The 27,028-nt window shown below is 42.9% G+C and overlaps 1 protein-coding gene across 2 annotated transcripts in view; it reads left to right on the plus strand.

Annotated features, from left to right (window-relative positions):
* The first annotated feature begins 540 nt into the window (after positions 1–540).
* The window catches only part of Plekhf2 (pleckstrin homology and FYVE domain containing 2), a 30,726-nt gene continuing 4,238 nt past the window's right edge, over positions 541–27,028 (plus strand). The window contains exons 1-2 of one of the 2 annotated variants that reach the window (XM_045144773.1): positions 9,387–9,402; positions 9,795–9,872. In XM_045144773.1, the coding sequence (XP_045000708.1) occupies positions 9,842–9,872 (31 nt within the window). In that variant the 5' untranslated portion in view covers positions 9,387–9,402; positions 9,795–9,841. Of the gene's footprint in view, positions 652–9,386; positions 9,403–9,794; positions 9,873–27,028 lie in introns of those variants that run through there. The other variant, XM_045144774.1, reaches the window with a different exon arrangement.

Consider the following 27,028-nt stretch of genomic DNA (forward strand, 5'->3'; position numbering starts at 1 on the left):
AGGGGTGGCGGGCAGGCTCGCCGGGCTAGCGGGGCCTGCAGACCCCTGCACCGAGGCTTCGGGGCCGCGTGGAGCGGCTTTCCCCGCGTGCTTCCAGAGTCCGCAGCAAACTTCCTCCCAAAAGCTTGTCGGACCCGGAAAGTCAGCCAGGGCGACCCCCGGCACACCTAGCGGGGCTCGGGCGCGCGTACCCTCGGCGCAGAGGAAAACGCCGCGCCATTCCCGCCGCGGGCTGCCCGGGTGGGCGTGGCCTCTGCCGCAAGCCCCGCCCCCGAGCGCGTCGCGCGGCCAGCAAGGGGCGGAGCGAGGAGCCCGGGAAGAAAGGGCTGGGCGGCTGTGCTCGTGCTCGCGCCCGGCGTGTGGACGGGGACGCGCGCGCGCACCCGCGCCCGCGCGCCGGAGGGAAGTCCGCCCGGGCGGTCGTTGTGGGGTTCTGCCGGAGGGGCGGGGAGTCACCTGCGAGCCGAGCCGTCCTCCCGCCCTCCCGCCGCGTCAGGATCGCGCGGGCGGCGTGGGGCCGCGCACTCCCTGCTAGGCTGGGCCGGGGTGTGTGTCGGGGGAGGGAGAGCGCGCAGAGTCCGCGCCCGGAGCCCGCGCCCAGGAAGAGTCGGACCTTCGGCGCGTCCGCCGCCGCCGCCTGCGCCCGGCCGGGTAAGGTGAAGCCCGGGGAGGGGCCGGTGGTCCGCCGACCGATTGCGGGCGGGCGGGCCGGGAAGGGAGAAGCGAAACTTTGCCGGCGCTTCCTCCCGCCGTCCCGAGGCCGTCCGCGGCGCCGGGAGGAAGGTGTCGTCGCGGGCGGGCGGCGGCGGCCGACGCCATGTTGGGGTCTGTGGGAAACGGGGCGCTCCCGGGCGGCTCCCCTCCACCCCGGGCGTCCCGGCCGGCCTGGGGCGCCCGCCCGTCCGCACGCGCCGGCCCGCGGGGTGCCGCCGCGAGGGTCGGGGCGGCGGCGGGGCGGGGAGCGGGTCCCCGCGGAGAAGTTGTGCGGCCGGAGCGCCGGCGTTCCGGAGGCGCCCCAGGGCCCCAGCATCGCTGCGCCTGGAAAGTTTGCGGGGTCCGGGCGGCCGAGGGGACTTGAACAGAGTAAATGACATCACGAGGGTGAAAAATGTCACCGCAGAGTTGACTCCCATAGGAGCTGTGGCTTAGATACTGTTGGGAGTCTTGTAAAGTTTGCACGGTCCTCGGCCGAATTTATGTTTGAAAAAAGGAATGATATGAGAGGCCGAGAGCTCGCCGCCTGGGTTGCTTTGATAACCTTGTGTATTTCTTAGAACATTTATAGCGATAACTTGTGTGAGTGTGCCTTGGAAATGAGTGGAATTCAGGTTACATCTACTTATGCCCTTCGCTGTAATTCACACGCAGAGTGTTAAATTGGTGAACACCTTCTTTGTTATATTTTATTATGATACCGCAGAGACTCATTAAACAAAAGACTTGGACACAAAAGTAGGACTTAAGACTATTTTAAGAATCAGGTGAAGTAGCCAGGCGTGGTGGTTGAAGTCTGTAATCCCTGCATGGGAGTCCAAGGTCAGCCAGGGCTACTTAGTAAGACCCTGTCACAAACCAAACAAAATTCCACAAACTACAACAACACGAGAACAGCGGCAGAAAGTAGGTGAATTGATCTTGACATTAAACTACCTCTTCTTGTGGTTCCTTAAAGGTGTATGCCTACCATGTTTTCAGCCGTTCATGATTTTCTATACTTTGGTAGTTTATGGGGTCCTCAGATTAATTCACTATTAACAAAGGCTGTGTTTAATCTCCTCTGGTCATGACAGCACTGGAAGGTGAATGTTATTAAATTACTTCTTTGGAAAGCACATGTAATCACCTCCAAAAAGAAAACTGGTGCACAGCTAAGGTATCAAAAGTTAGGATTCAGGCCAGATGTGGTGGCACATGCTTTTAATGCCAGCACATGGGAGGTAGAGGTAGGAGGATCACTGAGTTGGAGGCCAGCCTCAGACTACCTAGTGAATTTCAGGTCAGCCTGGGCTAACCTGAGAACCTGCCTTGAAAAAACAGCAACCAAAAAAAAAAAAAAAAGTAAGGATTCAGCTGGGAAAGTTGCTCAGTGGTTAAAGGTGCTTGCTTACAGAAGCAAAGATTCGACATGGATTACCTCTATAAATTTTTTAAATTTTTGATAATTTTTATTTATTTGAGAGAGAGAGAGAGGGAGGGAGGGAGAGAGAGAGAGAGAGAGAAAGAAAATGAATGAGAATGGGCCTCCAGCCACTGCAAAGGAACCCTTGTGCATTCTGCTAACATGGGTCCTGGGGAATCGAGCCTCGAACTGGGGTCTTTAGGCTTCACAGGCAAGCACCTAACCACTAAGCCATCTCTCCAGCCCAGATTTTTTTTTAAAGTTTTTATTTATTTGAAAGAGAGAATGGCACCAGGGCCTCTAGCCACTGTAAATGCCTCCACATGCACCCACTTGTGCGTCAGTCAGGCTTATGTGGGTCCTCGGGAGGTGAACCTGTGTTCTTAGGCTTCACAGGCAGCACCTTGACTGCTAAACCATCTCTCCAGCCCAAATTATTATTATTATTATTATTTTTTTTTGGTTTTTTTGAGGTAGGGTCTCACTCTGGTCCAGGCTGACCTGGAATTAACTCTGTAGTCTCAGGGTGGCCTTGAACTCATGGCGATCCTCCTACCTCTGCCTCCCAAGTGCTGGGATTAAAGGCGTGCGCCACCATGCCCGGCTCCAAATTATTTTTTAATAAAGACATACTAGCTTTAACATTGTGTTACATAGTTTGAAAAGACTCTTAATGCCAATGCGGTAAACCCTGAAGCATATTTGGAGAATTTCTTTTTATTCAGTAGGTAAAAACATCTCTGCTTGGGTTTATCAATTCCTTCCTTTCTCCCTCCAAAGTAAGGTCTTGCTGTAGACCAGGCTGATCTGCAGTTAGACTCAGGCTGTCCTTGAACTCAGTGAACCTCCCACCTAAGCCTTCCTTAGGGCTGAGATGAAAGGCATGTGCCACTCCACCCGCTGTTTCTTTAGTTCCTTAAAAATACATTATACATACTCACTTTTGTGGACTAAAAATTATTTAGAAATGAGATGACATAACTTACATAGCAAATCTAATAGCCAGGCTGATATTTAACTGAGGTCTTGTGACTGATGCCATCTCATTCTCTCTCCATCTTGTTTGTTCTATTCTTATCACTGATGTTTCTGATTTGAATTTAGCTGTTCTGTATAAGTGCCTCCTACAGAGCTGTGTTTTTCTTTTGGGGGGGTTAGAGGTAGGGTCTCTATCTCTCCCAGGCTGACCTGGAATTCACTATGTAGTCTCAGGGTGGCCTTGAATTCACAGTTACCCTCCTGTCTCTGCCTCCCAAGTAGGGAGGATCAAAGGTGTGCACCAGCAATGCTCAGAGCTGGTTTTTGAGGGTTCTTTATTGAATTTGTTTGTTTGTTAGTTTGTTTTTTGAGGTAGGGTCTCACTCTAGCTCAGGCTGATCTGGAATTCACTAATGTTGTCTCAGGGTGGCCTTGAATTTATGGTGATCCTCCTTCCTACCTCTGTCTCCTGAGTGCTGGGATTACAGGCATGCGCCAGCACACTGGCTTTGAAGTTTTTCTTCTTAAGAACACTCAAAGCTGGGTGTGATGGCACATGCCTGTAATCCCAGCACTCTGGAAATTGAGGTAGAATTGTAGGGATCTTGAAGCCAGCATAATGGGATCTTGTCTTGAAAACAAAACAAAAACAAAAGATCTTCAGTTAAATTTATAGTCCTCAAAGTCTTTCTGCCCAGTTTACTTTTGTGGTAATCCCCGAAGATATTGCATGGATCTATAATGGCATATCCTTGACAGCAGGCATTCAGTGTGGTTTGCTGTGTGTGGCCTTCCACAGCTAGCTGAGAATGTAGCAGATGCTTAGGAAAGGTTGGAGGGGTGAGTACCCATATGTTTGTTCCTTGGAGATATGCTTCCTGATTTAAAAAAAAAAAAATGCTTATTTTGAGAGAGGGAGAAGCAGGCGGAGAGAATGTTTGCAGTGGCTGGGGCCCCTGTTGCACCCAGATTCCACAGGCATGTGCCACCTTGCGCATCTGCCTTATGTGGGTCTTGGGGAATTGAACCTGGGTCCTTAGGCTTTGCAGGCAAGTGCCTTAACCTCTAAACCATCTCTATAGGCCCAATTTTTTAAAAAAACTAATTTCCATGGGTATAGTTAAATCAGTAGTTTTTCCCCTCGTAAGTGCCATAAACTTCATTCAATTCAGACAGACAGATAAAAGGTTAGAGTTTAACCAAACAATATGTTTTAAAGAATTCACTTTGGAGCTTGGTGGGACTGAGATCAGCCTAGGCTGCAGAGTGAGTTCCAGGTCAGTCTGGACTGGAATGAATTTCTGCCTCAAAAAACAAACAAACAAGCTGGGTGTGGTGGCCCATGCCTTTAACCCCAGCACTTGAGAGGCAGAGGTAGGAGGATCACCAAGAGTTGGAGGTCACCCTGAGACTACTTAGTGAATTTCAGGTCAGACTGGGCTAGAGTGAAACCCTACCTCAAAAAAAAAAAAAAAAAAAAAAACCCACAAAGTTTACTTTAGTAACACAATGAATTTGGACTTGGGGACACAGAACTTGAATATTTATGTCATTTCCAAGTGGATGATGGACTGTAGTATAAATGCTGATGATTGGAGGGAAGCTATGGGCCTCAAAAGGTTTATAGTCAGTTTTAAAGTGCAATTTAATTTTTTGCACTTGATGGAAAAAGTGATGCCTAAAATTACAAGGCCACATATGTCTTTAGGCCTTTTGATAAATGGAATTCCATTGTCAGTGTTTACATTTATATTGATAAGCTTTTATTTGAGAACCAGCTTTGCATACACTATTTTCTTTTTTTCTGATTTATTTTTATTTATTTATTTATTAGAGAGACTGTGTGTGGGGGGGGGGCATGCCAGGGCCTCTAGCCATTGCAAACGAACTCCAGATGCATGGGCCACCATGCGCATCTGATTTACGTGGGACATGGAGAATCGAACCTGGGTCCTTACACTTGGCAGGCAAGCACCTTACCTGCTAAGCCATCTCTCTAGCCCTACACTATTTTCTTACATGTCATTGCAACTAAATAAAAAGTACTTCATATACATGCTAATTTAATTGCAGAATTTACCTAGGTGAAGGTGTTTTATAATTTTTATAAATTTAAAATTTGAGATTAATTTCTTGTCTCACTTAAGATAACTGTTTAATTTTTTTTCTCCCCCTGAGGTGTAGGGTCTCACTCTATCCTAGGCTGACCTGGAATTCATGATATAATCTCGAGGGTGGCCTTGAACTCACAGCAATCCTCCTACCTCTGCCTTCTGAGTTTTGGGATTAAAGGTGTGCACCACCATGCCTGGCTAAAATTGAAGGTTTTTTCTTTGAGGTAGGTTTTCATTCTAGTTCAGGCTGACCTGGAACTCACTCTGGAGCCCAGACTGGCCTCAAACTCCTGGCAATCATTCCAGTTTTCCTGAGTGCTAGGATGTAGGCATGTACCACCATATTCTATTTATGTTTTTATTAGCATGGATTAATTACCCATAATGGGGTTTATTATATTTTTATACCTTCTCTCATCCTTCCATGCTAGCCTGGAACTTGTAATATAGCTGAAAATGGCCTTAAGTTTGAGTTTCTGACATTTTGTTTTGTTTTGTTTTTTGTTTTTTTGATGTAGGCTCATACCTTTAATCCCAGGTGGCAGAAGTAGGAGAATCATTGTGAGTTCATGGCCACCCTGAGACTACAGTGAACTCCAGGTCAGCCTGAGCTAGAGTGAGACTCTACCTTGAAAAAAAAAAAAATTAAAAATTGTGAGAGACAAAAAGGGGCAGAGTTTGTATGGGCACACCAGGGCCATGTGCCATTAAAAAACCAACTCCAGGGACTGGAAATATGGCTTAGCAGTACAGGCCTGTGAAGTCTGAGGACCCAGGTTCGATTCCCCAGTACCCATGTAAGCCAGGTGCACAAGGTGGCACATGCATCTGGAGGCCCTGGTATGCCTATTCTCTCTCTCTCTCTCTCTCCCTCTCTCTCTCTCATGCAAAATGAAATAAAAACCAACTCCATACACATGTGCTTCTCTGTGCATCTGGCTTTATGTGGGTACTGGAGAAGTGATCTTCCTACTTCTGCCTTCCTGAGTACTGGGATTAAAGGCAAGTATGTTACCATGCCCAGCTTTCTTTTCTTTTGAAAACAGTAAGTCTTTAGGCTGTAGTTTAGGTTGACCTTGAATTGAACCTACTGCCTCTGCTTCCTGAATGGTGGGATTGTAGGTTTGTACTGCCACATTTAGCTCCTCAATCTGTAAACCACAAAGATTTATGCGCAATTTGGTGAGCTCCTTGGAAGAGACTTGAAGACATTAAAATAATTGCTTGAGTATACTCCAAAGAAAGCAAGTTATATGTAGGGCAGACTGGAGCAATAAATGATGAGTCCAGATCTTGTTCCTGACTACTTGGAGTCACCTCATTTCTTTAAGCTTCACTGGAGTCATTCACAAACAGTTGCCTCAAAGTTGAGAAGATTTGCTGAGATGTTTGTGGACATGCTTGGCATGTGGTAGTGTTTTTAAAATTAATTAATTTTGTTATTTTGAGGTAGGGTCTTGCTCTAGCACATGGTGTTTATTAGAGAGCGAATGTGTGCGCCAGGGTCTTAGCCACTGCAGACCAACTTCCAGAAGCATGTGTCTCCATGTGCATCTGGCTTATGTGGGTTCTGGAGAGTTGAACCTGGGTTCTTAGGCTTTGCAGGCAAGTGCCTTAGCCATTAAGCCATCTCTCCATCCCACATGGTAGTATTTTAATGAATGCATAGAGCAGTAATGAATACAGAATTACATTTTAAATTTTAAAAGGGAAGCATGTAACCTTGCTCCCTTACAGTGATGGACAGTTTTTTAAAATACATATTTTATTTATTTATTTGAGGGAAAGGCAGAGGCAGAGAGAATGTTTGCAGCGGCTGGAGGCCCTGGTGTGCCCAAACTCCAGATGTATGTTCCCCCTTGTGCATCTGGCTTATGTGGGTCCTGGAGAATTGAACCGGGATCCTTTGGCTTTTCAGGCAGATGCTTTAACCACTGAGCCATCTCTCCAGCCCTGATTAACAGTTTTTTATTTAATCAAATATTCTTTTTTTTTTTTAATTTATTTATTTGAGAGTGACAGACACAGAAAGACAGATAGAGGGAGAGGGAGAGAATGGGCGCTCCAGGGCCTCCAGCCACTGCAAACGAACTCCAGACGCATGCGCCCCCTTGTGCATCTGGCTAATGTGGGACCTGGGGAACCGAGCCTCGAACCGGGGTCCTTAGGCTTTATAGGCAAGCGCTTAACCACTAAGCCATCTTCTCCAGCCCTAATCAAATATTCTTTTAATTTCACAGAAAACAATATGAAACAAACACAACAGTTTTACAGTACAGTTTCAAGGTGTATACAAATTAGAATACAGAGTTTAACACTTGTGTAACTGACATTTTGAACTTTAGATTTCCATATAAAACTTACAATTTCAAATATTAGCCAATCTGATAACTTTCTCATAATATAAAAAGGATGAGATGCAGATTTTCACTAAACAAACTACATAAAATATTTAAAATAATAATTAAACTCAACATTAGAATTTATAAGGATTAGCTATAAAAATATATTGACAAATCACTTTTCTTATAAAAGTACCATTCGCAACATTACAAAACAGTCTCTAACATAAAACTTCCTCAACTAACTGCTCTATCTCAGAACCTGACAGACCTTACATGAAGTTGATTGTAAAATTCTCTTGGAAAGCTTTGACATGCATTTTCAGAAAACAGTTTTTATAAAAAATTAATTTATTTATTTGAGAAAGAGATAGAGAAGAGGAAGATACAGAGAAAGGGAATAGACACACCAGGGCCTCAAGCCACTGGAAACAAACTCCAGGTACATGCGCTCCCTTGTGCAGCCAGCTTGCATGGGTCCTGGGGAATCGAGCCAGGGTCCTCAGGCTTACTTAGCAGGCAGATGTCTTAACCACTAAGCCATTCCCCAGCCCCCTGATGAACAGATTTTGATGTGAATTTTCTGTTTTCTTATTTGTATCATGTTCATAGTTTTTTGGAAGTAGAATTGCCTTTAATTATTTATTTTTTTTTTTGCTGTTTGCTTTTTGAGGTAGGGTCTCACTCTAGCTCAGGATGACTTGGAGTTCACTATTGTAGCTTGACACTGAGGAGCTTCTGAACAGTACTGATGCCTGGAGTCCACTCCACAGCAAATAATCCAGGATTACTGGCTTTCCACTCAGGGTGTAGGCAGTATTGCCTTTTTATTTTGCACTTGTTACTTAAACATGCATTTAGGTTTGAGAGCCTTTGATTTAATCCCTTCCCCCCCCCTTTGTTTTTGTTCTTTTCATTTTATGGTTGAATAAAATGTAGAGATTAAGTGTTTCTTAAATTTCTCTTAGGCCAAATTTACAGCAGAGGAAATTGAGGTGCATAAAGATTAGATAAGATACATTCATTTCTGGCCAGAAAGGCCACATTGGGAATTAGGATTCACTATCTCCAGTGATGTTTACTTACTTCTCTGTGCCAGCAAAACCTACATGTAGGTATAACTGTTACTTACCAGTATCATCATTTGGACCACTTTATAGTAAGTCTTAAAATGGTAATGTACAGGCATCTTTAATCCTAGTGCTCGGGAGGCAGAGGTAGGAGGATTGCTGTGAGTTTGAGGCCAACCTGGAACTATAGAATGAGTTCTAGGTCAGCCTGGGTTAAAATGAGACTCTGCCTTGAAAAACAAAACAGAAAATTAAAGTGGTGTGTGTGTTTATGAGTGTGTGTTACAAATGAACACTTGTATGCTTTGCATGTGTGGCTGGGGAAATCTGGGTAAGTGAGCTTTGCGAGCAAGTGCCCTAACCACTGAGCTGTGTCCCAAAGCCAGTTTTTTATTACTCATTTAACATTGATTGGCAAATTAGTTTTTGGTCTGCTGTTGTCATCTCCAGTCGCTTCCACCACTGGTATGCTTTCTTTCCAGTCTTGAGCTCTGTAGTTGATAGTCTAGCCATGAACTGACAGTAACACTTATATAGTTCTTCCCCTTAACTTTCCTAGATACAGGTGGTCAATTCCTAGCTTGTAAATATCACCAGTTAGTAATCTACTTCCAACCTCACCCCCCCCCCCAGGTCACACTCATTGTGAATATACACTTGTTTCTCTGCTGTCTGTACTACCTGCTTTTTGATCTTTCCTCTCGCCAGATAACTGACTTTCTTTATTGCCTTTTACTTTCAGGCTCTTAGCCCTTGTTTTGAAGCATGTGCCTTAGCAGGTAACCTTGCTCCCTTTACAATGATGAACAGTTTTTGATGTGAATTTTATGTTTCCTTCTTTGCATCATGTTCATAGATTTTTGGAAGTAGAATTGCTTTTATTTATTTATTTATTTTTATAGACCATATTATTTTTATTCACCCACTGAGCCTGGCCACCTAAAATTGAACATCCTCTATATCCCAGGTCCCATACATCTAAATCCAGGTAAAGCAATGACTTCCCTTGAGACAAACTTTAGTGGGAGAGAGATGCTAGATAACTTCCCATGTCAAAAGACAGAAAGGAATGTCAAGACCCAAGGCTTTTGAAACAATGTCTGTGCCAGTATTTTCTTTAGCCCTCTACATCCATGTTCTCCCTTTTTCTTTATGGTTTCCTGCCTCTGAGACACTACTCTGTATAGACTGACAACCCGAGAGTGAAGGAGACTGTGAATGCGGTGGGGAGCTAGAACTCAGGAGCAAGGTGAGTGGGCTCACTCAGGCTTTTGTTCCCAAGTGTTCCTTCTAGCAAGGGTGCCTTAGCCTGGCACTGGTGCAGAAGGCCTTTCTTCCGCTTAAAGGCTATGCTCTAGAGCCTCCTTTTACTCTCATCTGCAGCAGCCACTCCTTCCCTGTGTCTCTGCTGATGCTCTGGTTTTAAGAAGTGTTCTAGTCCTAGTCTCCTACGACTTCTGTTAGAGCCTTCTTCATTCCACTGTACTTGAATTAAACACTATTCAAACAGCCCTTCATTAAGTGATCCTAAACAGCTCGGTCATGTGTTGTTGCTGGGACCCTGCTCGACACAGCATGTTTTCGTTACCTTTCTCACTGTTTTAACAAAATACTTGACAAAATAAACTTAATGGATAAAGGGTTGACTTGGGCTCACAGCTTGAGAGTATAGTCCATTATGAGGAAGCATAGAGGCAGGAGCAGGAGATGGCTGTTCACATCTAGAATTGCTTTTAATTTTTGTTGTTGTTGTTGTTGTTGTTTCTTTTTCAAGGTAGGGTCTCACTGTAGTTCAGGCTGACCTGGGGTTCACTATGTAGTCAGGGTGGCCTCAAATTTATGGCATTCCTCCTACCTTGGCCTCCCAAGTACTGGGATTAAAGGTGTGCATCATCATGCCTGGCTTTTTTTTTTTTTTTTTTTTTAGTATTTTTAGTATTTTTTTTTATTGACAACTTCCATAATTATAAACAATATCCCATGTTAATTCCCTCCCCTCCCACTTTCCCCTTTGAAACACCACTCTCCATCATATCCCCTCCCCCTTTCAATTAGTCTTTCATTTATTTTGATGTCATGATCTTTTCCTGCTATTATGATGGTCTTGTGTAGGTAGTGTCAGGTTCTGTGAGGTCATAGATATCCAGGCCATTTTGTGTGTGGAGGAGCACGTTGTAAGGAGTCCCCTTCCTTTGGCTCTTACATTCTTTCCGCCACCTCTTCTGCATTACACCCTGAGCCTTGGAAGGTGTGCTAGAGATATTACAGTGCTGAGTACTCTGTCACTTCTTAGCAGCATGGTGCCTTCTGAGTCATCCCAAGGTTGCTCTGCTAATTCTTTACAATCTTATTTAAACAACAGTTTTGAAAAATCAAAGGTGGTATTTTTGTTCATATTTTCATCATAGGAGGGAAAGATCATGACATCAAAATAAGAGAGTGATTGAGGTGGGGAGGGGATATGATGGAGAATGGAGTCTCAAAGGGGAGAATGGCAGGAGGGAGGGTATTACTATGGGATATTTTTTATAATCATAGAAGTTGCTGATAAAAAAATTGAAAAGAAAAAAATAATAATTGCCACAGTTTGAAATACAAAGCTTTTAAATTTAGGAACAAAATTCAAAGAATGTGGTGAAAACCATAGGCAAAAAAAAAAAGTTTATGGTCAGATTTGGTGATACTCTTGCAAATCCAGCACTTGGGAAGCTGAGGCAGGAGGATCAACAGTTCATGGCCAGCCTGGGCTACACAGCTACACAGTGAGATAGGGTCTCACTCTAGGCCAGGCTCATCTAGTATTCACTATATGGTCTCAGGGTGGCCTTGAACTCATAGCTATCCTCCTGTCTGTCTCCCAAGAGTGCTCGGATTAAAGATGTGCACCACTACACCTGGCATTTAAAAATATTTTTAAATATTTATGTGTGTGTGAGAGAGAGAGAGAGAGAGAGAGAGAATGGGTGGGTGGGCAAGCCAGCACCTCTTGCCACTGTAAACAAACTCCAGGTGCATGTGCTACTTTGTGCATCTGGCTTTACTGGGTACTGGGGAATTGAATCCAGGACAGTAGGCTTTGCAAACCCATGCCTTTAACTGCTGATCCATCTCCCTAGGCCCAAATCAACAATTCTGATGAAACTTTAGTTGCACTGATTACATTTAAAAAAAAAGTTCAATATGTGAAGATCAGGAATGAAAAACAATATATATATATATATATATATATATATTTTTTTTTGGCTTTTCGAGGTAGGGTCTCACTCTGGGCCAGGCTGACCTGGAATTAACTCTGTCATCTCAGGGTGGCCTTGAACTCATGGCAATCCTCCTACCTCTGCCTCCCGAGTGCTGGGATTAAAGGCGTGCGCCACCACGCCCGGCTGTAGGAATGAAAAACAATATATTAACCTTACAGAAGTAAGGGTATATAGTTCAGTTAGTAGAGTGTCTGCCTAGTCTGCACAAAGCCCTGGGTTTAATGCCCAGCACCATGTAAAACTAGGCCTGGTGGCATTCACTTTATCTTTCTGCTTGCTTGCTTGTAATGATAGAGAAAATGGGCATGCCAGGGCCTTTTGCTGCTGTGCCACTTTGTTCATCTGGCTTTACATGGGTACTGGGGAACTGAACCCAGGCTGTCAAGCTTTGCAAGCAAGCATCTTTAATCACTGAGCTGTCTCTCCAGCCTTCTTTTACTTTTTTATTTTATATATTATACCAGGTTGTACTCTCATCCCATTGCTCCAGCTCTCGTTACCCTGGGGGCTCTCCTCATTGGGGTTATGGTATTCACTGTGGGGTCATGAAGGCTTTAGTCAATCCCTGTGAGGGGCCATGCCTCAGGGTGTAGACTTTTTTTGAGGTGGGGTCTTGTTCTAACCCAGGCTGACCTGGAATTTACTGTGTAGTTTCAGACTGGCCTTGAACTAAGTGATCCTCCTCCTTTGGCCTCCTGAGTGCTGGGATTAAAGGTGTGAGCCACTACGCCCAGCATGTTAGAATTACTTAAAATTATTTATTTGACAGACAGGCAAAGGGGGAGACAGCATTGGCATGTCTAGGGCCTCACGCCACTGCAAACAAACTCTAGACTTATGCGTCGCATTGTGCATGCAGCTTTACATAGGTACTGGGCAATTCAACTGGACTGGCAGGCTTTGCAAGCAAGTCCCTCTAACCGCTGATTTATATTCCTAGCCCAAGAATAGATTTATGTACCATCATCTACCCCTGTCAAATAGTTTGATTTATTTTGCTTTAAGCCCCAGTCCCCAGTTTGAATTTGTAGTCCTTAAGATTCAGGCCTAAAGGTTTTCACTGGGTCAAAATTACATCAGCTCAATTATTTGATCCTGGGTCCTACATTGCTCACACACTCTTAGATGTTTTTTTGTTTCTTCTCTGCTGTTTTTCTCTTCTAAGTGCACAGACTTAATGTATTCCTCAGTTTACAGCACATTACAGGGACATCAGACCTCTTGTTTTCTTCCTTGTGGTCAATTAAACTGCCATTCTCTTTCCTATAGAAACATGCATAGGACTGGAGTGATGGCTCAGCAGTAAGGGACTTGTGTGTAAAACATAATGACCCCCGTCAATTCCATAGTAAAGCTAGATGCTCAAAGTGGTGTATGCATCTGGAGTTTGTTTGCATGTTAGAGGCCCTGGCACACCCATGTTTCCTTCTCTCTGTATCTGTGCTTGCAAATAAATATTTATAAAGAAACATACCTGAATTATGATTGTATGTATAAACTTGTGACAATCTTTTTCTTCCACAGACATTTTTAGTTTTGAGTCTTCCATCTTTTATTTAATATTGCCTTGTACAGGGAGGGCCAAGTGGTCAGTAGATGACTACTTAGAATTCGTTGAAAACTATTAATGGCTTTTTTGTTTTCATATTAGACTAAAAACCTGGGGATTAATTTTTATTTATTTACTCCTCACTCCCAGCTAGTGTTCCATCTCCTATACACCAAGCAAATGCTCTATCACTCGCTGCCTCCCCAGACTTGGGGATTAATTTTGGCTTCACTCTTCATTATCCAATTAGCTGCTGTAATCCTGAACCTGACCTGTTTTTCTGTTGCAAGACTGTTTATCAGCTTTCTGCTCCACTTTTGCAAAACCATTACAAAGGGATTCTATTCTGCTTTCTGTATTTTCATTCCCCCTCCACCTCTTCTCATTCTATAGGCTGGCCTTGAGCTGGGCCATCTTCCTGCTTCAGCCTTCCCAGTCTATAGGCTTGGGTCCCATGCTAGGCTCTGTGTCCTGCTTTCAGTGTCTTCCTTTGTGTAGTGTCTTTTATTGTTTCCACAGTTATTTTGACAATCAGGAATCAATAAGTTAGTGAGGCCAGATATTTTGTCTTTTTTCCCCCTTTGGCTTAAGTAACCCACTAAATGTTCTGGTGCAACTGTGCCACAGAGTGTGCCCCCCACCCCCAGGTAGGGTCTCCGTGTAGCCCAGGTGATCCTCCTATCTTTGCCTCCCAAGTGCTGGGATTAAAGGCGCCGCCATGTTCCATAGCTTTTAAAAGGACAAAATCACTTTAAAATTTTAACTTTCAGGGCTTTGTGCCTTTACTTTTTCCTTTTGAAATTTCATTTGTTCTTTCAAAAGTTAAAATGCTGCATTCCTTGTGCCATGCCCCGTTTCCTTTTCTGCTTCCTGACTGCTTTGTTGATACTTTTATTTTAGTACTTACCTCCTTGTGCTTTGCATTAAGTCTTGCATCTTATTTTGCAGTCTTTTTAACCAAGCTTAAAGTTTTGAATATTGTGACTAACTACTGCTTCTGTAGGTGTTTTAAAGTGATAGTTTTAATCTCAGTTTTAGTAATGGTAAAATTGTGCCATAGCAGTTTTTATTTACAAAACAGCGGTGCTTTTTGCAGAGAAAGCTTATTTATTTATATATATTACCATGGCATACTGAGATTTTTTTCTTTTTGGAGACAAGCTCAAAGACTGTTTTTTTAGTGAGGGGGTGTTGGCGGGGAGGGGAGCAGGAATGAGAATTGGCCTGCCAGGGCCTCCAGCCTCTATAATCGAACTCCAGATGTGTGCAGCACCTTGTGCACACCTTGGGCAGTCTGGCTTATGTGGGATCTGAAGAGTCAAACACGGGTCCTTAGATTTTGCAAGCATGTGTCTTAACTGCTAAGACACCTCTCCAGCCCTGAGATTTTTGAAAACATGAACTTCCACGCTCAGTGCTTAGAATTTAAAGTCTGTGGATCTAGTAAGGTGTGTGATCCGTACAGTTCCTGTTTTCTCTGAGACGAGCTGACAGTAAAAATAAGCTAGTTTTCAGTGAAGTCCAGCTTGAAGCTGCTGGCACCTCTGACTACTTATTGTATTCAGCTCAGTGTGCATTGTGGTGTGCATAATGCAGGTTGTTTTTGGCAGGTGCTATTGGGAATTCATAGTTTTGGGAAATACTGTTTTTTTTTTTTTTTAATGGAACCTCTAGATCTTTTTGGAATGAGCTGGTATCCTATTTTAATGAAAAGTAATGGAATATAAGTGCTGTGGAGATTTTAAAGCTGGAACAGTATCTCGCTGTGAGGCTTTTGACCTGAGCGCCTCTGGAGGGACTGGTGAAGATTTCAGCAACTAGAAGAAGGGAAGGGAGTGCGTGAGCTCATGTTGTGTGTAGAGGTAGGGAAGGAACCCGGAGCATGCTGGGGATGGTCTGGTTGGATTCCTACGGTGGAGAACATGGAAAGAGACCATAGCAGGCTGGGACTTGACTCTGGAAGGCTTTGAATACCTGTGTTAGGTTACTGGGTTTGGTCTTCTCCACTCTCCTATGTAGACCTAAAACTGAACAACCAAAAAGCTGCCAGTGAAGTACCGGTGTTCTGGTTATCTGAATTACTTTTCTGAAGTCCTCAACTGTGACTTGGTTGTAAATACAGCTTCTTTCTGTGGGTAATTCAAAATTTCAAAGTTTTATTTCCTCTTAATTCAGCTTTAATGTTTAAACACAAATATGAAATTTGAACCTATTCACTTTATCACTACTAATTTCTACAATGTATACTCTTACTAGCTTGTCATAGTGGGAGAAGTCCTGGTTTAAAGGGACAGACAAGCATTTTCTTGTTGATTGAAAAATAATTTATTCAAATTTAGTTGGCTAGATTTTCAAGTGTTTCTTTTTTCTTTTATTATCGTAATATTTTATTTAGACTTCCTACAATTACTTGCCATGCTGGTTATTATTGTGTAACTGTTAGAAGTAGGAGGGCACTACGGTTATTGGTTTGACATGGATGCCTGAGAGGGAGTAGTTTGCCCTGATAAACTTGAATCCACACCTGCCCAGGGAGGATGCACTCTGGGGGTTTGTGGCTGTTCCCCGGGTTCCTATCAACAAGCTGTGCTGCATGCTTTGTTTCTACATGTTTCTGTTGCTCTTTCCTCCTCTTTTGGGTTTTCTGTAAGATTTCAATTCATTATTTTAGTCAAGTCTGCTGCTTTATTTATTTTTTAAAGGCAGCTACATAAAACTGTGAAATCACTTTACCCAGGTCTTTTGGTTCATAGTTTTTTGTTTTTTTTCCATGTAATACACAGTTGAATTTGAATACTGGAACTCACTACTATCAGACATCATGGGTATGTGTAAGAAATTAGATGAGTGTTCAGTTTAAACTCACTTGTAAAGATGAGATAAGAAGTATTGATTTTCAGTAGGGAGAACCATGGTACAATGCTCTGACAGTTGGGTCTCTTCTCAGCTGTAAAGAAGATTCTTTGTGCTTTAAAAAAGTGCTTGACTCTTCTAATATTGCATTTTAACAGGTGGTAGGCATACCACTGAAGACCATGTTACTTAAAAAGCCAAATGCTACCAAGAGACAAGAATGGAACTTGGACAGTTTAAAAGCCGTTCTTGTCTGCCACCTATGAAGGAGATACCTTGAAATTGTTGCTTATTTTATCATTATTTGTTGCTTAATCTCTTTATTAGTACATGATGCTACAGGGTAATTTAAATACTTAATTTTTAGAAGTAGAGAGACAATTAGGGGAAATGAAAGAAATTTACATGTCGTCCTCTTGGCCCGCCTTCAGAAAGGTAAGGCTGGGGAGGTAGCTTGGTGCTAAAGTGGGGTCTGAGTGCGGATCCCTGGTACCCATGTAAGATGCCAGGCTTAGTGGTATGTCTGCAATCCCAGCACTGGGGAGCAGGGACAGGAATCCCAGGGGCTTGTACCTGTGAGCTCTGGGTTCAGGGGGACCCTATGTCAAAGAATAAGATGGAGATGCCTGAGGAGAATACCCGGATGTGGACCTCTGACCTCCACATGCCTTGTGCACCCACATAGATGCAGAAAGAAAATAAAATGGCAAAGACAACTCCTGCCCCAGCCTACCACCAGACACTCCACTGTAGGAGGACTTAAGCACCTCGGTAGTTACATCCCAACTGGAATTTCCATTGGTGCACAGATAGCTTGGTAAAAAAAAAATGCTTTTGCTGTATTTCTTAAATTTTAACTAAAATTAGGGCCGTCAGGTGCTATTTGCTGATAAAAGAAGCTTCAAGAATGTCAAGTGGGCTCAGGAAGCAGTGATAGGAGGATTGCTGTAAGTTCAAGGCCACCCTGAGATTACATAGTGAATTCCAGGTCAGCCTAGGCTAGAGCAAAACCTTACCTCAAAAAAATCAAGGAAGAAAAAAAAGGGGAGGGATGGCTGAAGAGATAACCTTAGTAATTAAGGCCCTTGTCTATGAAGCCAAAGGACCTAGGTCTGATTCCCCAGTACCCAGGTGACACAGATGCACAAGGTAATGCATGTGTCTGGAGTTCGCAGCAGCTGGAGGCCCTGGCACATCCACCCATTTTCTCTTTCTCTCTCTACCCCCCCTCAAAAAATAAATTTTTTTAAAAAAATTTAAAAAAAAAGTCAAGTGGGGCTGGCACAAATTTTATTTTATTTTTTAAGGTAGGGTGTCACTCTAGCTCAGGCTGACCTTGAACTCATGGTGATCTTCCTACCTCCGCCTCCCAAGTGCTTAAAGGCATGTGCCATCATACCAGGCTTCTTTTTATTTTTTTAAACTTTAAAAAAAAATTATTTCCATTATTTATTGATTTATTTATTTTTATTTTCGTTTATTCATTTTTTTGAGGTAGAATCTTGCTCTAGCCCAGGCTTATAGGTAGAAGGTGCTACAAAACCTGCAAGCCTATGTTCAATTCCTCAGAACCTACATAAAGCCAGACACAAAGTAGCACGCACATATGGAGTTTGTAGTGTCAAAAGACCCTGACCCTCTTCCTCAACCATTATCTGAGAACTTCCTTACCTTTGTGAGGAGAAGCCTGCCAAATTACTGGGCCATGAAAGATTTGAAAGCGTGGAAGAAACTCTTAGTCTTGGGAATACTTAAGCTGTAGATATATTAGTTTAGTTTACATTAATTTATGGATACAATGTATATTTCAGTAGATTTTTTTCTGCTTATTCTTTCATGTAAGTATTATAATTGTCATGCCTACTACAATTGAAAAATGCTATTGAACCTTAACTGCCCATTAAAATTGGACACTGGAATATTCTTAAAATTCCCTAGGCAACCTGTACCCCACATACAATTAATGAAATCAGGGTGTCTTGGGAAGGATCTAGGTACTTTTTTTTTTTTTTTGCATTAGCTGTGCATTTATTGTCGTGAGAAGCATGGGAAAGACCAGTAAAAGATAGTATTTTGCCTGTATCAACAGCCTGTTGCTGCACCATGATGTAACTCAGTGGCTTCAAACTATAGCTGCTGATTGTAGTTCAACAATTTGGTATTGTGAAGAGGAATTAACTTTCTTTCTCAGATACTAACACAAGGTCAGTGCTCTGAGTTGGCAAGTGGGTCTGCTGCACAGAGTCACTCTGGACGTAGGTTCCTTCTGCTGGACATGCCCACCACCTCTCTGGGGTGTTGCCCTTTTCCACATAGCTGAAGTTCAGTTGTCTCTGTGTTGTCAACGTCCAGCCAATAGGAAAGGACAAGGGCTCATCCATGCTAGGCAGCCACAGGCTGGGAGTGGCCCCTGTAGCCACTTCTTTTTTTTTTTTTAAATTTTTTAATTTTTATTAACATTTTCCATGATTATAAAATATATCCCATGGTAATTCCCTCCCTCCCCACCCCCACACTTTCCCATTTGAAATTCCATTCTCCATCATATTACCTCCCCATTACAATCATTGTAATTACATATATACAATATCAACCTATTAAGTATCCTCCTCCCTTCCTTTCTCTACCCTTTATGTCTCCTTTTTAACTTACTGGCCTCTGCTACCAAGTATTTTCATTCTCACGCAGAAGCCCAGTCATCTGTAGCTAGGATCCACATATGAGAGAGAACATGTGGCGCTTGGCTTTCTGGGCCTGGGTTACCTGACTTAGTATAATACTTTCCAGGTCCATCCATTTTTCTGCAAATTTCATAACTTCATTTTTCTTTACTGCTGAGTAGAACTCCATTGTATAAATGTGCCACATCTTCATTATCCACTCATCTGTTGAAGGACATCTAGGCTGGTTCCATTTCCCAGCTATTATAAATTGAGCAGCAATAAACATGGTTGAACATGTACTTCTAAGGAAATGAGATGAGTCCTTTGGATATATGCCTAGGAGTGCTATAGCTGGGTCATATGGTAGATCAATCTCTAGCTGTTTTAGGAACCTCCACACTTTTCCACAATGGCTGGACCAGATTGCATTCCCACCAGCAGTGCAGAAGGGTTCCTTTTTTTCCACATCCCCGCCAACATTTATGATCATTTGTTTTCATGATGGTGGCCAATCTGACAGGAGTGAGATGGAATCTCCATGTAGTTTTAATCCGCATTTTCCTGATGACTAGTGACGTAGAACATTTTTTTAGATGCTTATATGCCATTCATATTTCTTCCTTTGAGAACTCTCTATTTAGCTCAATAGCCCATTTTTTGATTGGCTTGTTTGATTCCTTATTATTTAACTTTTTGAGTTCTTTGTATATCCTAGATATTAATCCTCTATCAGATATATAGCTGGCGAAGATTTTTTCCTATTTTGTAGGTTGCCTCTTTGCTTTTTTCACTGTGTCCTTTGCGGTGCAAAATCTTTCTAATTTCATTAGGTCCCAGTGGTTAATCTGTGGTTTTATTGCCTGAGCAATTGGGGTTGTATTCAGAAAGTCTTTGCCAAGACCAATATGTTGAAGGGTTTCCCCTACTTTTTCCTCTAGCAGTTTCAGAGTTTCCGGTCTGATGTTAAGGTCTTTAATCCATTTGGACTTAATTCTTGTGCATGGCGAGAGAGAAGAATCTATTTTCATCCTTCTGCAGATATATATCCAGTTTTCAGAACACCATTTGCTGAAGAGGCTGTCTTTTCTCCAATGAGTATTTTTGGCATTTTTATCGAATATCAGGTGGCTATAGCTACTTGGGCTTACATCTGGGTTCTCTATTCTGTTCCACTGATCTACATGTCTGTTTTTGTGCCAGTACCATGCTGTTTTTTGTTACTGTGGCTCTGTAGTATAGGTTAAAATCAGGTATGGTGATACCACCAGCCTCTTTTTTGTTGCTCAGTATTATTTTAGATATCTAGGTACTCTTAAGGATCTAGGTTTCTTAAGCTGTTGTTGTTTGTCATCAGAGGCCATGGTCTCAAGTGTGGGTTTTGGGTTTCTATTTTTCAGAAGTTCTAATTATTGTAGTGATTGATAGTTTGTAACCATTATCATTACTTCGAGATGTTCCAGAGAACAAAAGAATTTACTATTTTTTAAAAGATAGAGCTGGGTGTAGTGGCACATGCCTTTAATCCCAGCACTTGGGAGGCAGAAGTAGGATTGCCATGAGTTCGAGGCACTCTGAGACTACTACATAATAAATTCCAGGTCAGCCTGGGCTTGAGCAAGACCCTACCTTGAAAAACCACAATAAGATTAAAAAAATTAAATAAAAAGTAGGATAAATTTATGTTAGCTTTTAATTGTTGTGTAGTTTTTGGGATATGTGTAAGTCAAAGATATTAGGGATCTTGCTTTTTTAAGCATTTTGCTAAATAAAATAAAAATTCTTCTAGGAATTATTTAATCATTACTTCTTCACTTACTCCAGTTATGCTAGAAAGAAGAAAATGGGGGCTGGAGAGATGGCTTAGCGGTTAAGCGCTTGCCTGTGAAGCCTAAGGACCCCGGTTCGAGGCTCGGTTCCCCAGGTCCCACGTTAGCCAGATGCACAAGGGGGCTCACGCGTCTGGAGTTCGTTTGCAGAGGCTGGAAGCCCTCGCGCACCCATTCTCTCTCTCTCCCTCTATCTGTCTTTCTGTCTGTGTCTGTTGCTCTCAAATAAATAAATAAAAAATGAACAAAAAATATTAAAAAAAAAAAAAGAAAATGGAAGCATGGTGGACTGCCGAGAAAGATAACGTGGCAGTGAAGTATATCATGACACGTACACTTGCTCTTTTCTTACTGAACTATTCATGGTGTTGCACTGTCTTTCAAGAAGACAGGAAAGCGTGAAAGCTGTGTGCAGATACCCTTTTTTCTTGCCTCAGTTGATTTAAGCTTTCATTTAACATTTTTTGGGAACTTGGAATTTTTTGTTTTCTAAAATAATGAAGACAAAATATTAATACCGGATGATGATTTTCTAGGTGTCTTTACTCAAATCCTAACTTAACATAGAACAATGTTCCTAAGGTCAAACTGATTGCAGATTCAAGCATGATAGCCATGGGCAGTTAGTTGCAGTCAGTGGATGTCTTGCCATGTAGGGCAGGCTGGGCCTTAAACTCATGATCCCCCTGCCTCAGCTTCCTGAATGCTAAGATTAAAGGTGTATACCTGCCATGATAGCCTACATGTAATTTTTTTTTTTTTTGAGGTAGGGTCTCACTCTAGCCCAGACTGACCTGGAATTCACTATGGAGTCTCAGGGTGGCCTTGAACTCATGGTGATCCTCCTACCTCTGCCTGGGATTAAAGGCATGCACCACCATGTCTGGCTAGATGTAATTTTTAAAAATAATTTTCTGTTTATTTATTTGCAAGCAGAGAGAAGAAGGAAACAGACAGAATGGGTGTACCAGGGCCTCCAGCCACTGCAAATGAACTCGATGCGTGCACTCCCTTGTGCATCTGGCTTACGTGGGAACTGGGGAAATCGAACCTGGGTCATTTGGCTTCACAGGCAGGCACCTTAACTGTTAAGCCATCTCTCCAGTCCTAGATATAAATTTTTACTTGTTATTTATTTTAAATATTTAATTTATTTATTTGAAAGAGGGAGGGAGAGAATGGGCATGCCAGGGCCTCCAGCCGCTCAAAGGAACTCAAGGTGCATGCGACACCTTGTGCATCTGGCTTACGTGGGTCCTGGGGAATCAAACTTGGGTCCTTTGGCTTTGGAGGCAAGTACCTTAACCACTAAGCCATCTCTCCAGCCCTGTTTTTTTTTTTTTTTTTAATATACTTTTGCAAGTGGGGATGTGGGGAAAAATATATGAATGTGCATCTGGCTTATGTGGTTATTGGGGAGTCAAATCAGGGTACTTAGGCTTTGTAGGCAAATGCCTTAATTGCTGAGCCATCTCTCCAGCCCTAGTATTTTAGTTTTATAAAACAAGATTTATTTGTTCCTCTTAGGACTTTTGTCTTAGTAGTTCCTTTAAGACCCAGTTTATGGTCCTTCAATGAGGCCTTTTTGAACCCCTCAGTATAAATGAATTTTTTCCTGTTTGCACCTGCTGATTTCATAACTGATGGCTTTGCTCCTCATCTTTTGGGTTACCTATTTGCTTACTTCTCTCCTGTTTTTATTATTAGACTCCAAACTTTGAGAGGAAAAGAATACCCAGTGTTCAATAAATACTTGTTGAATGGATTAAAGAAGTGAATGAGAGCTGGGCATGGTGGCGCACGCCTTTAATCCCAGCACTCGAGAGGAGAGGTAGGAGGATCACTTTGAGTTCGAGGTCACCTTGAGATTGCATAGTGAATTTCAGTTTAGTCTGGACTAGCGTGAAACCCTGCCTCAAAAAAAAAAAAAAAAAAGAATGAAATCAAAGAGGTTTATTCTTGTTTAATTAATTAATATTTATTTGTTTGAGGGCAACAGACAGAGAGAGAAAAGAGGCAGAGAGAAAGAGAGAATGGGCGCACCAGGGCCTCCAGCTACTCAAACGAGCTCCAGCTGCGTGCTCCTTTATGTGCATCTAGCTAACTTGGGTCCTGGGGAATTGAGCCTCGAACTGGGGTCCTTGGGCTTCACAGGGAAGTGCATAACCGCCAAGCCATCTCTCCAGCCCAAGAGGTTTATTCTTTTGAGACAGGGTCTTGTCCTATAATTCAGTATGAACTAAGGACGACCTTGAATTCCTGACTCTGCTATCTCTACCTCCCAAGTCTTGTAATAACAGATATGCACACCATCACACCATCATGCTTGGCCTAGAGATGCTGGGTGTTTTTTTTTTTTGTTTTTTTTTTTAGGTTGGGTCTTACTCTAGTCCAAGTTGACATGACACCCTAGTCCCAGTCTGGCCTCAAACTTACAGCAATCCTCCTATGTCACTTCTCAGCACTTTAAGAAGTGGTCAATGTCATCTGAAAAAGAGAAGCATCTCTAACCAAATGTGAGAGTAGCATTAATATATATGGGCATATGGTAAGCACTTCTTACAATGTTTATATTCACATATTAATGCTACTCTCACTTTTGGTTAGAGAATCTTCTCTTCTCAGATGGCAGTGACCTTGATGACTCAGAAGGCACCATGGTGCTGAGAAGTGATAGGAGTGCTCAGCACTGAAACATCTCTATCACACCTTCCAAAGCTCAGGGTCCATTGCGGAAGAGGTGGCAGAAAGAATAAGGAGCTGGGCGTGGTGGCGCACACCTTTAATCCCAGCACTCGGGAGGCAGAGGTAGGAGAGGATCATTGTGAATTCAAGACCACCCTGAGACTACATAGTGAATTTCAGGTCAGCCTGGACTAGAGTGAAACCCTATCTCCAAAAAAATAAAAAGAAAAAAGAAAAAGAATGTAAGGAGTCAGGTATAAAAGACTGATTGAATAGGGAGAGGGCCTATAATGTTTTGGGAGTATCAGGGACCTCCCTGGCCAGTGATTCACTGGAAGGTATCCCATCCCTGGCACTGAAATTTTTCTAGTGGCAATTTATGCTTTCTGGATGTGCCATTATCCAATGAAGTAGGCTTTCATATGTCTTATTCAGAATATCTTGAAGTTTGATTGACCCTCCCCCCACCCTTCTCTTACTCAGTCTCTTCCCCTGGCCTCATTTAGGCCATTCCACTCCCTGGAATCTGTTCTACTTACATATATGCAATCCCTGCCCCTTAAGTCCTTCCTTCTCCTCCCTCCCTTACAGCTTTTTTTTTCTAGCTTACTGGCCTCTGCTACTAATTTTTGGTTCCAGCTCACAAGTCTAAACATTTGTAGCTAGGATCCACATGAGAGAGAACATGTGATGTTTGGCCTTCTGGGCCTGTGTTACCTTACTTATTAGTATAATCCTTTCCAGATCCATCCATTTCCCTGCAAATTTCATTTTTCTTTACTGCTGAATAGTACTCCACTGTGTAAATATACTACAATTTATTATCCATTTACCTGTTGAGGGACATCTAGGCTGGTTCCATTTCCTAGATACTATGAATAGAGCAGTAGTAAACATGATTGTGCAAGTATCTCTAAGGTAGTGAGTCATTAGGATCTATGCCTAGGAGTGCTATAGCTGGGTCATATGGTAAATCTATTCTTATCTGTCTCAAGAACCTCCACACTGATTTCCACAATGGCTGTACCAGACTACATTCCCACCAACAGTGTAGAGCGTCCCCCCTTTCCTGCATCCTCAGTCACATTTATTGTCATTTTTTATATATAGTTTTATGTATGTATTTGTGAGAAAGAGGCAGAGAGAGAGAGAATGGGGAAGCCAAGGACTCCAGCCATGGCAAACGAACTCCAGATGCATGTGACCCCTAGTGCATCTGGCTTACATGGGTCCTGGGGAATTGAATCAAGGTCCTTTGGCTTTGCAGGCAAGCGCCTTAACTGCTAAGCCGTCTCTCCAGCCCCCTCATTTGTTTGTTTGATGATAGCCATATGCTGACAGGAGTGAGATGGAATCCCAAAGTAGTTTTAATTTGCATTTCCTTTGTTTGTATTTTTATAGAAACAGTGATAATTTTAATGCACCATAATATACTGGTAATAGCACAGAACATCACATTTGATCCCTGGTCTGTTAGGACATTCTTGATGGTCTTGGCCAAGTACTTTAGCTTCTGTCTGGCGGTTCATGTATCTATAAAATGGAGCCAACACTGCATGTGTGGTAAGGTTGCTGTGAGTAGGAAGTGTGGCAATGAGTGCAAAGTGTTCAGCACATTGCTCTGTGTGTGAGGAAAATGAAATCCACACTTAAGTTTTGTTCTTATGTTTAGTAATATAAGAGTATCTTTATGCCTTGGTTTCTCACGTTTTGGGTAATATTAGATGCTTCCTGGTGGGAATTGCAGTCACTCGCTGGGGTTGAGGCAGTTACAGAGTACAACAAGATGGGCTGAAGGGATGGCTTAGTGGTTAAGGCGCTTGCCTGCAAAGCAAAAGGACCCAGGTTTGATTCCCTAGGACCCAGGTAAGCCAGATGTACAAGGGGGTGCACGCATCTGGAGTTTGTTTGCAGTGGCTGGAGGCCTTGATGTGCCCATTCTTTCTCTCTCTCCCAAATAAATAAATAAAAATATCTTTAAAAAATAGGAGCTAGCTGGGCATGGTGGTGCATGCCTTAATCCCAGCACTTGGGAGGCAGAGGTAGGAGGATCTCTGTGAGTTCGAGGCCACCTTGAGACTACGCAGTGAATTCCAGGTCAGCCTGAGCTAGAGTGAGGCCCTAACTCGAAAGTGAAAAACCAAGGACAGCTCCATTCATAGCACTAATAGGAAACCTGTTTGCCTTCCCCATACACCCAAGTGAGTGGAATCAGTTGATTTAAATGGAGAGATAGTCTATTTGTTCTGCTATTCTTTTTGCCTAGAATGTCCTCTGCTGTCTCCACACCTTAGGTCTGCTATTCTAGTAATTTGAGTGGGCACCAGTTTTCTGACTCATCTAGTGAGAGTGACTTCCAGTCAATCTGTTTAAAATCACTTAAATTATTATTGGGGGCTGGAGAGCTGATTCAGCAGTTGAAGGTGCTTGCTATAAAGCCTGATGGCCTGGGTTCCATTCCCTAGCTTCCATGTAAAGCCCAGCCTACAGTCACGTGTGTATCTTGTCTTTGTTTGCAGCAAGCAGAGACCATGCCTGCCCACAGTTCTATCAGTAAAGTTTTAAAAATGTGGGAGGGAAGACACATAGAAAGATACTGCTCCCAAGAGATTTCTCAGTACCCATGCAAGACTGGATGCACAAGGTGGTGCATGAGTCTGGAGTTTGTTTCCAGCGACAGTACTCCCTGGCATAACCATTCTTTTCCACTTTCTCCTGTGTGGAGTCACATGCCTTTATACTGTGAATTCAAGGTCAGCCTGAGCTAGAGAGACCCTGCCTCAAAAACACAAAAATGATCTTGGGCTGGGGAGATGTCTTAGTGGTTCAAGGTGCTGGTTTGTAAAGCCTGCCAGCCTGGGTTCAGTTCCCCAGTACCCATGTAAATCCAGATACACAAGTGGCACACACATCTAAAGTTCATTCGAAGTGGCAAGAGGTCTTGACATACCCATTCCCCCCTCCCTGTGTGTGTGTCTTGTCTGTCTCTGCTCACAAATTACAAATTGCGCTGGGCGTGGTGGCGCATGCCTTTAATCCCAGCACTCAGGAGGCAGAGGTAGGAAGATTGCTGTGAGTTCAAGACAACCGTGAGACCCTGCCTTGAGGAAAAAAAAAATACAAATTGAGCACCCTGCCAAGGGGCTTGTAGTTTACAGGTTAAGGGGAGTGATTTCCCCACCCCCACCCCCGAGGTAGGGTCTCACTCTAGCCCAGGCTGACCTGGAATTCACTATGGAGTCTCAGGGTGGCCTTGAACTCATGGAGATCCTCCTACCTCTGCCTCCTGAGTGCTGGGATTAAAGGTGTGCACCACCATGCCCGGCTGATTTTTTTTATTATTATTAATAACTTCCATGATTATAAAAGATATCCTCCCTTCCCTCATTTTCCCCTTTGAAACTCCATTTTCCCCATCTTAATCAGTCTCTTCTATTTTGATGTCATGATCTTTTCCTCCCTATTTTGATGGTCTTGTGTAGGTAGTGTCAGGCACTGTGAGGTCATCGGTATCCAGGCCATTTTGTGTCTGGAGGAGCACATTGTAAGGAGTCTTACCCTTCCTTTGG

This window comes from Jaculus jaculus, chromosome 2, assembly GCF_020740685.1.
Source record: "Jaculus jaculus isolate mJacJac1 chromosome 2, mJacJac1.mat.Y.cur, whole genome shotgun sequence".
Taxonomy (NCBI): Eukaryota; Metazoa; Chordata; class Mammalia; order Rodentia; family Dipodidae; genus Jaculus; species Jaculus jaculus.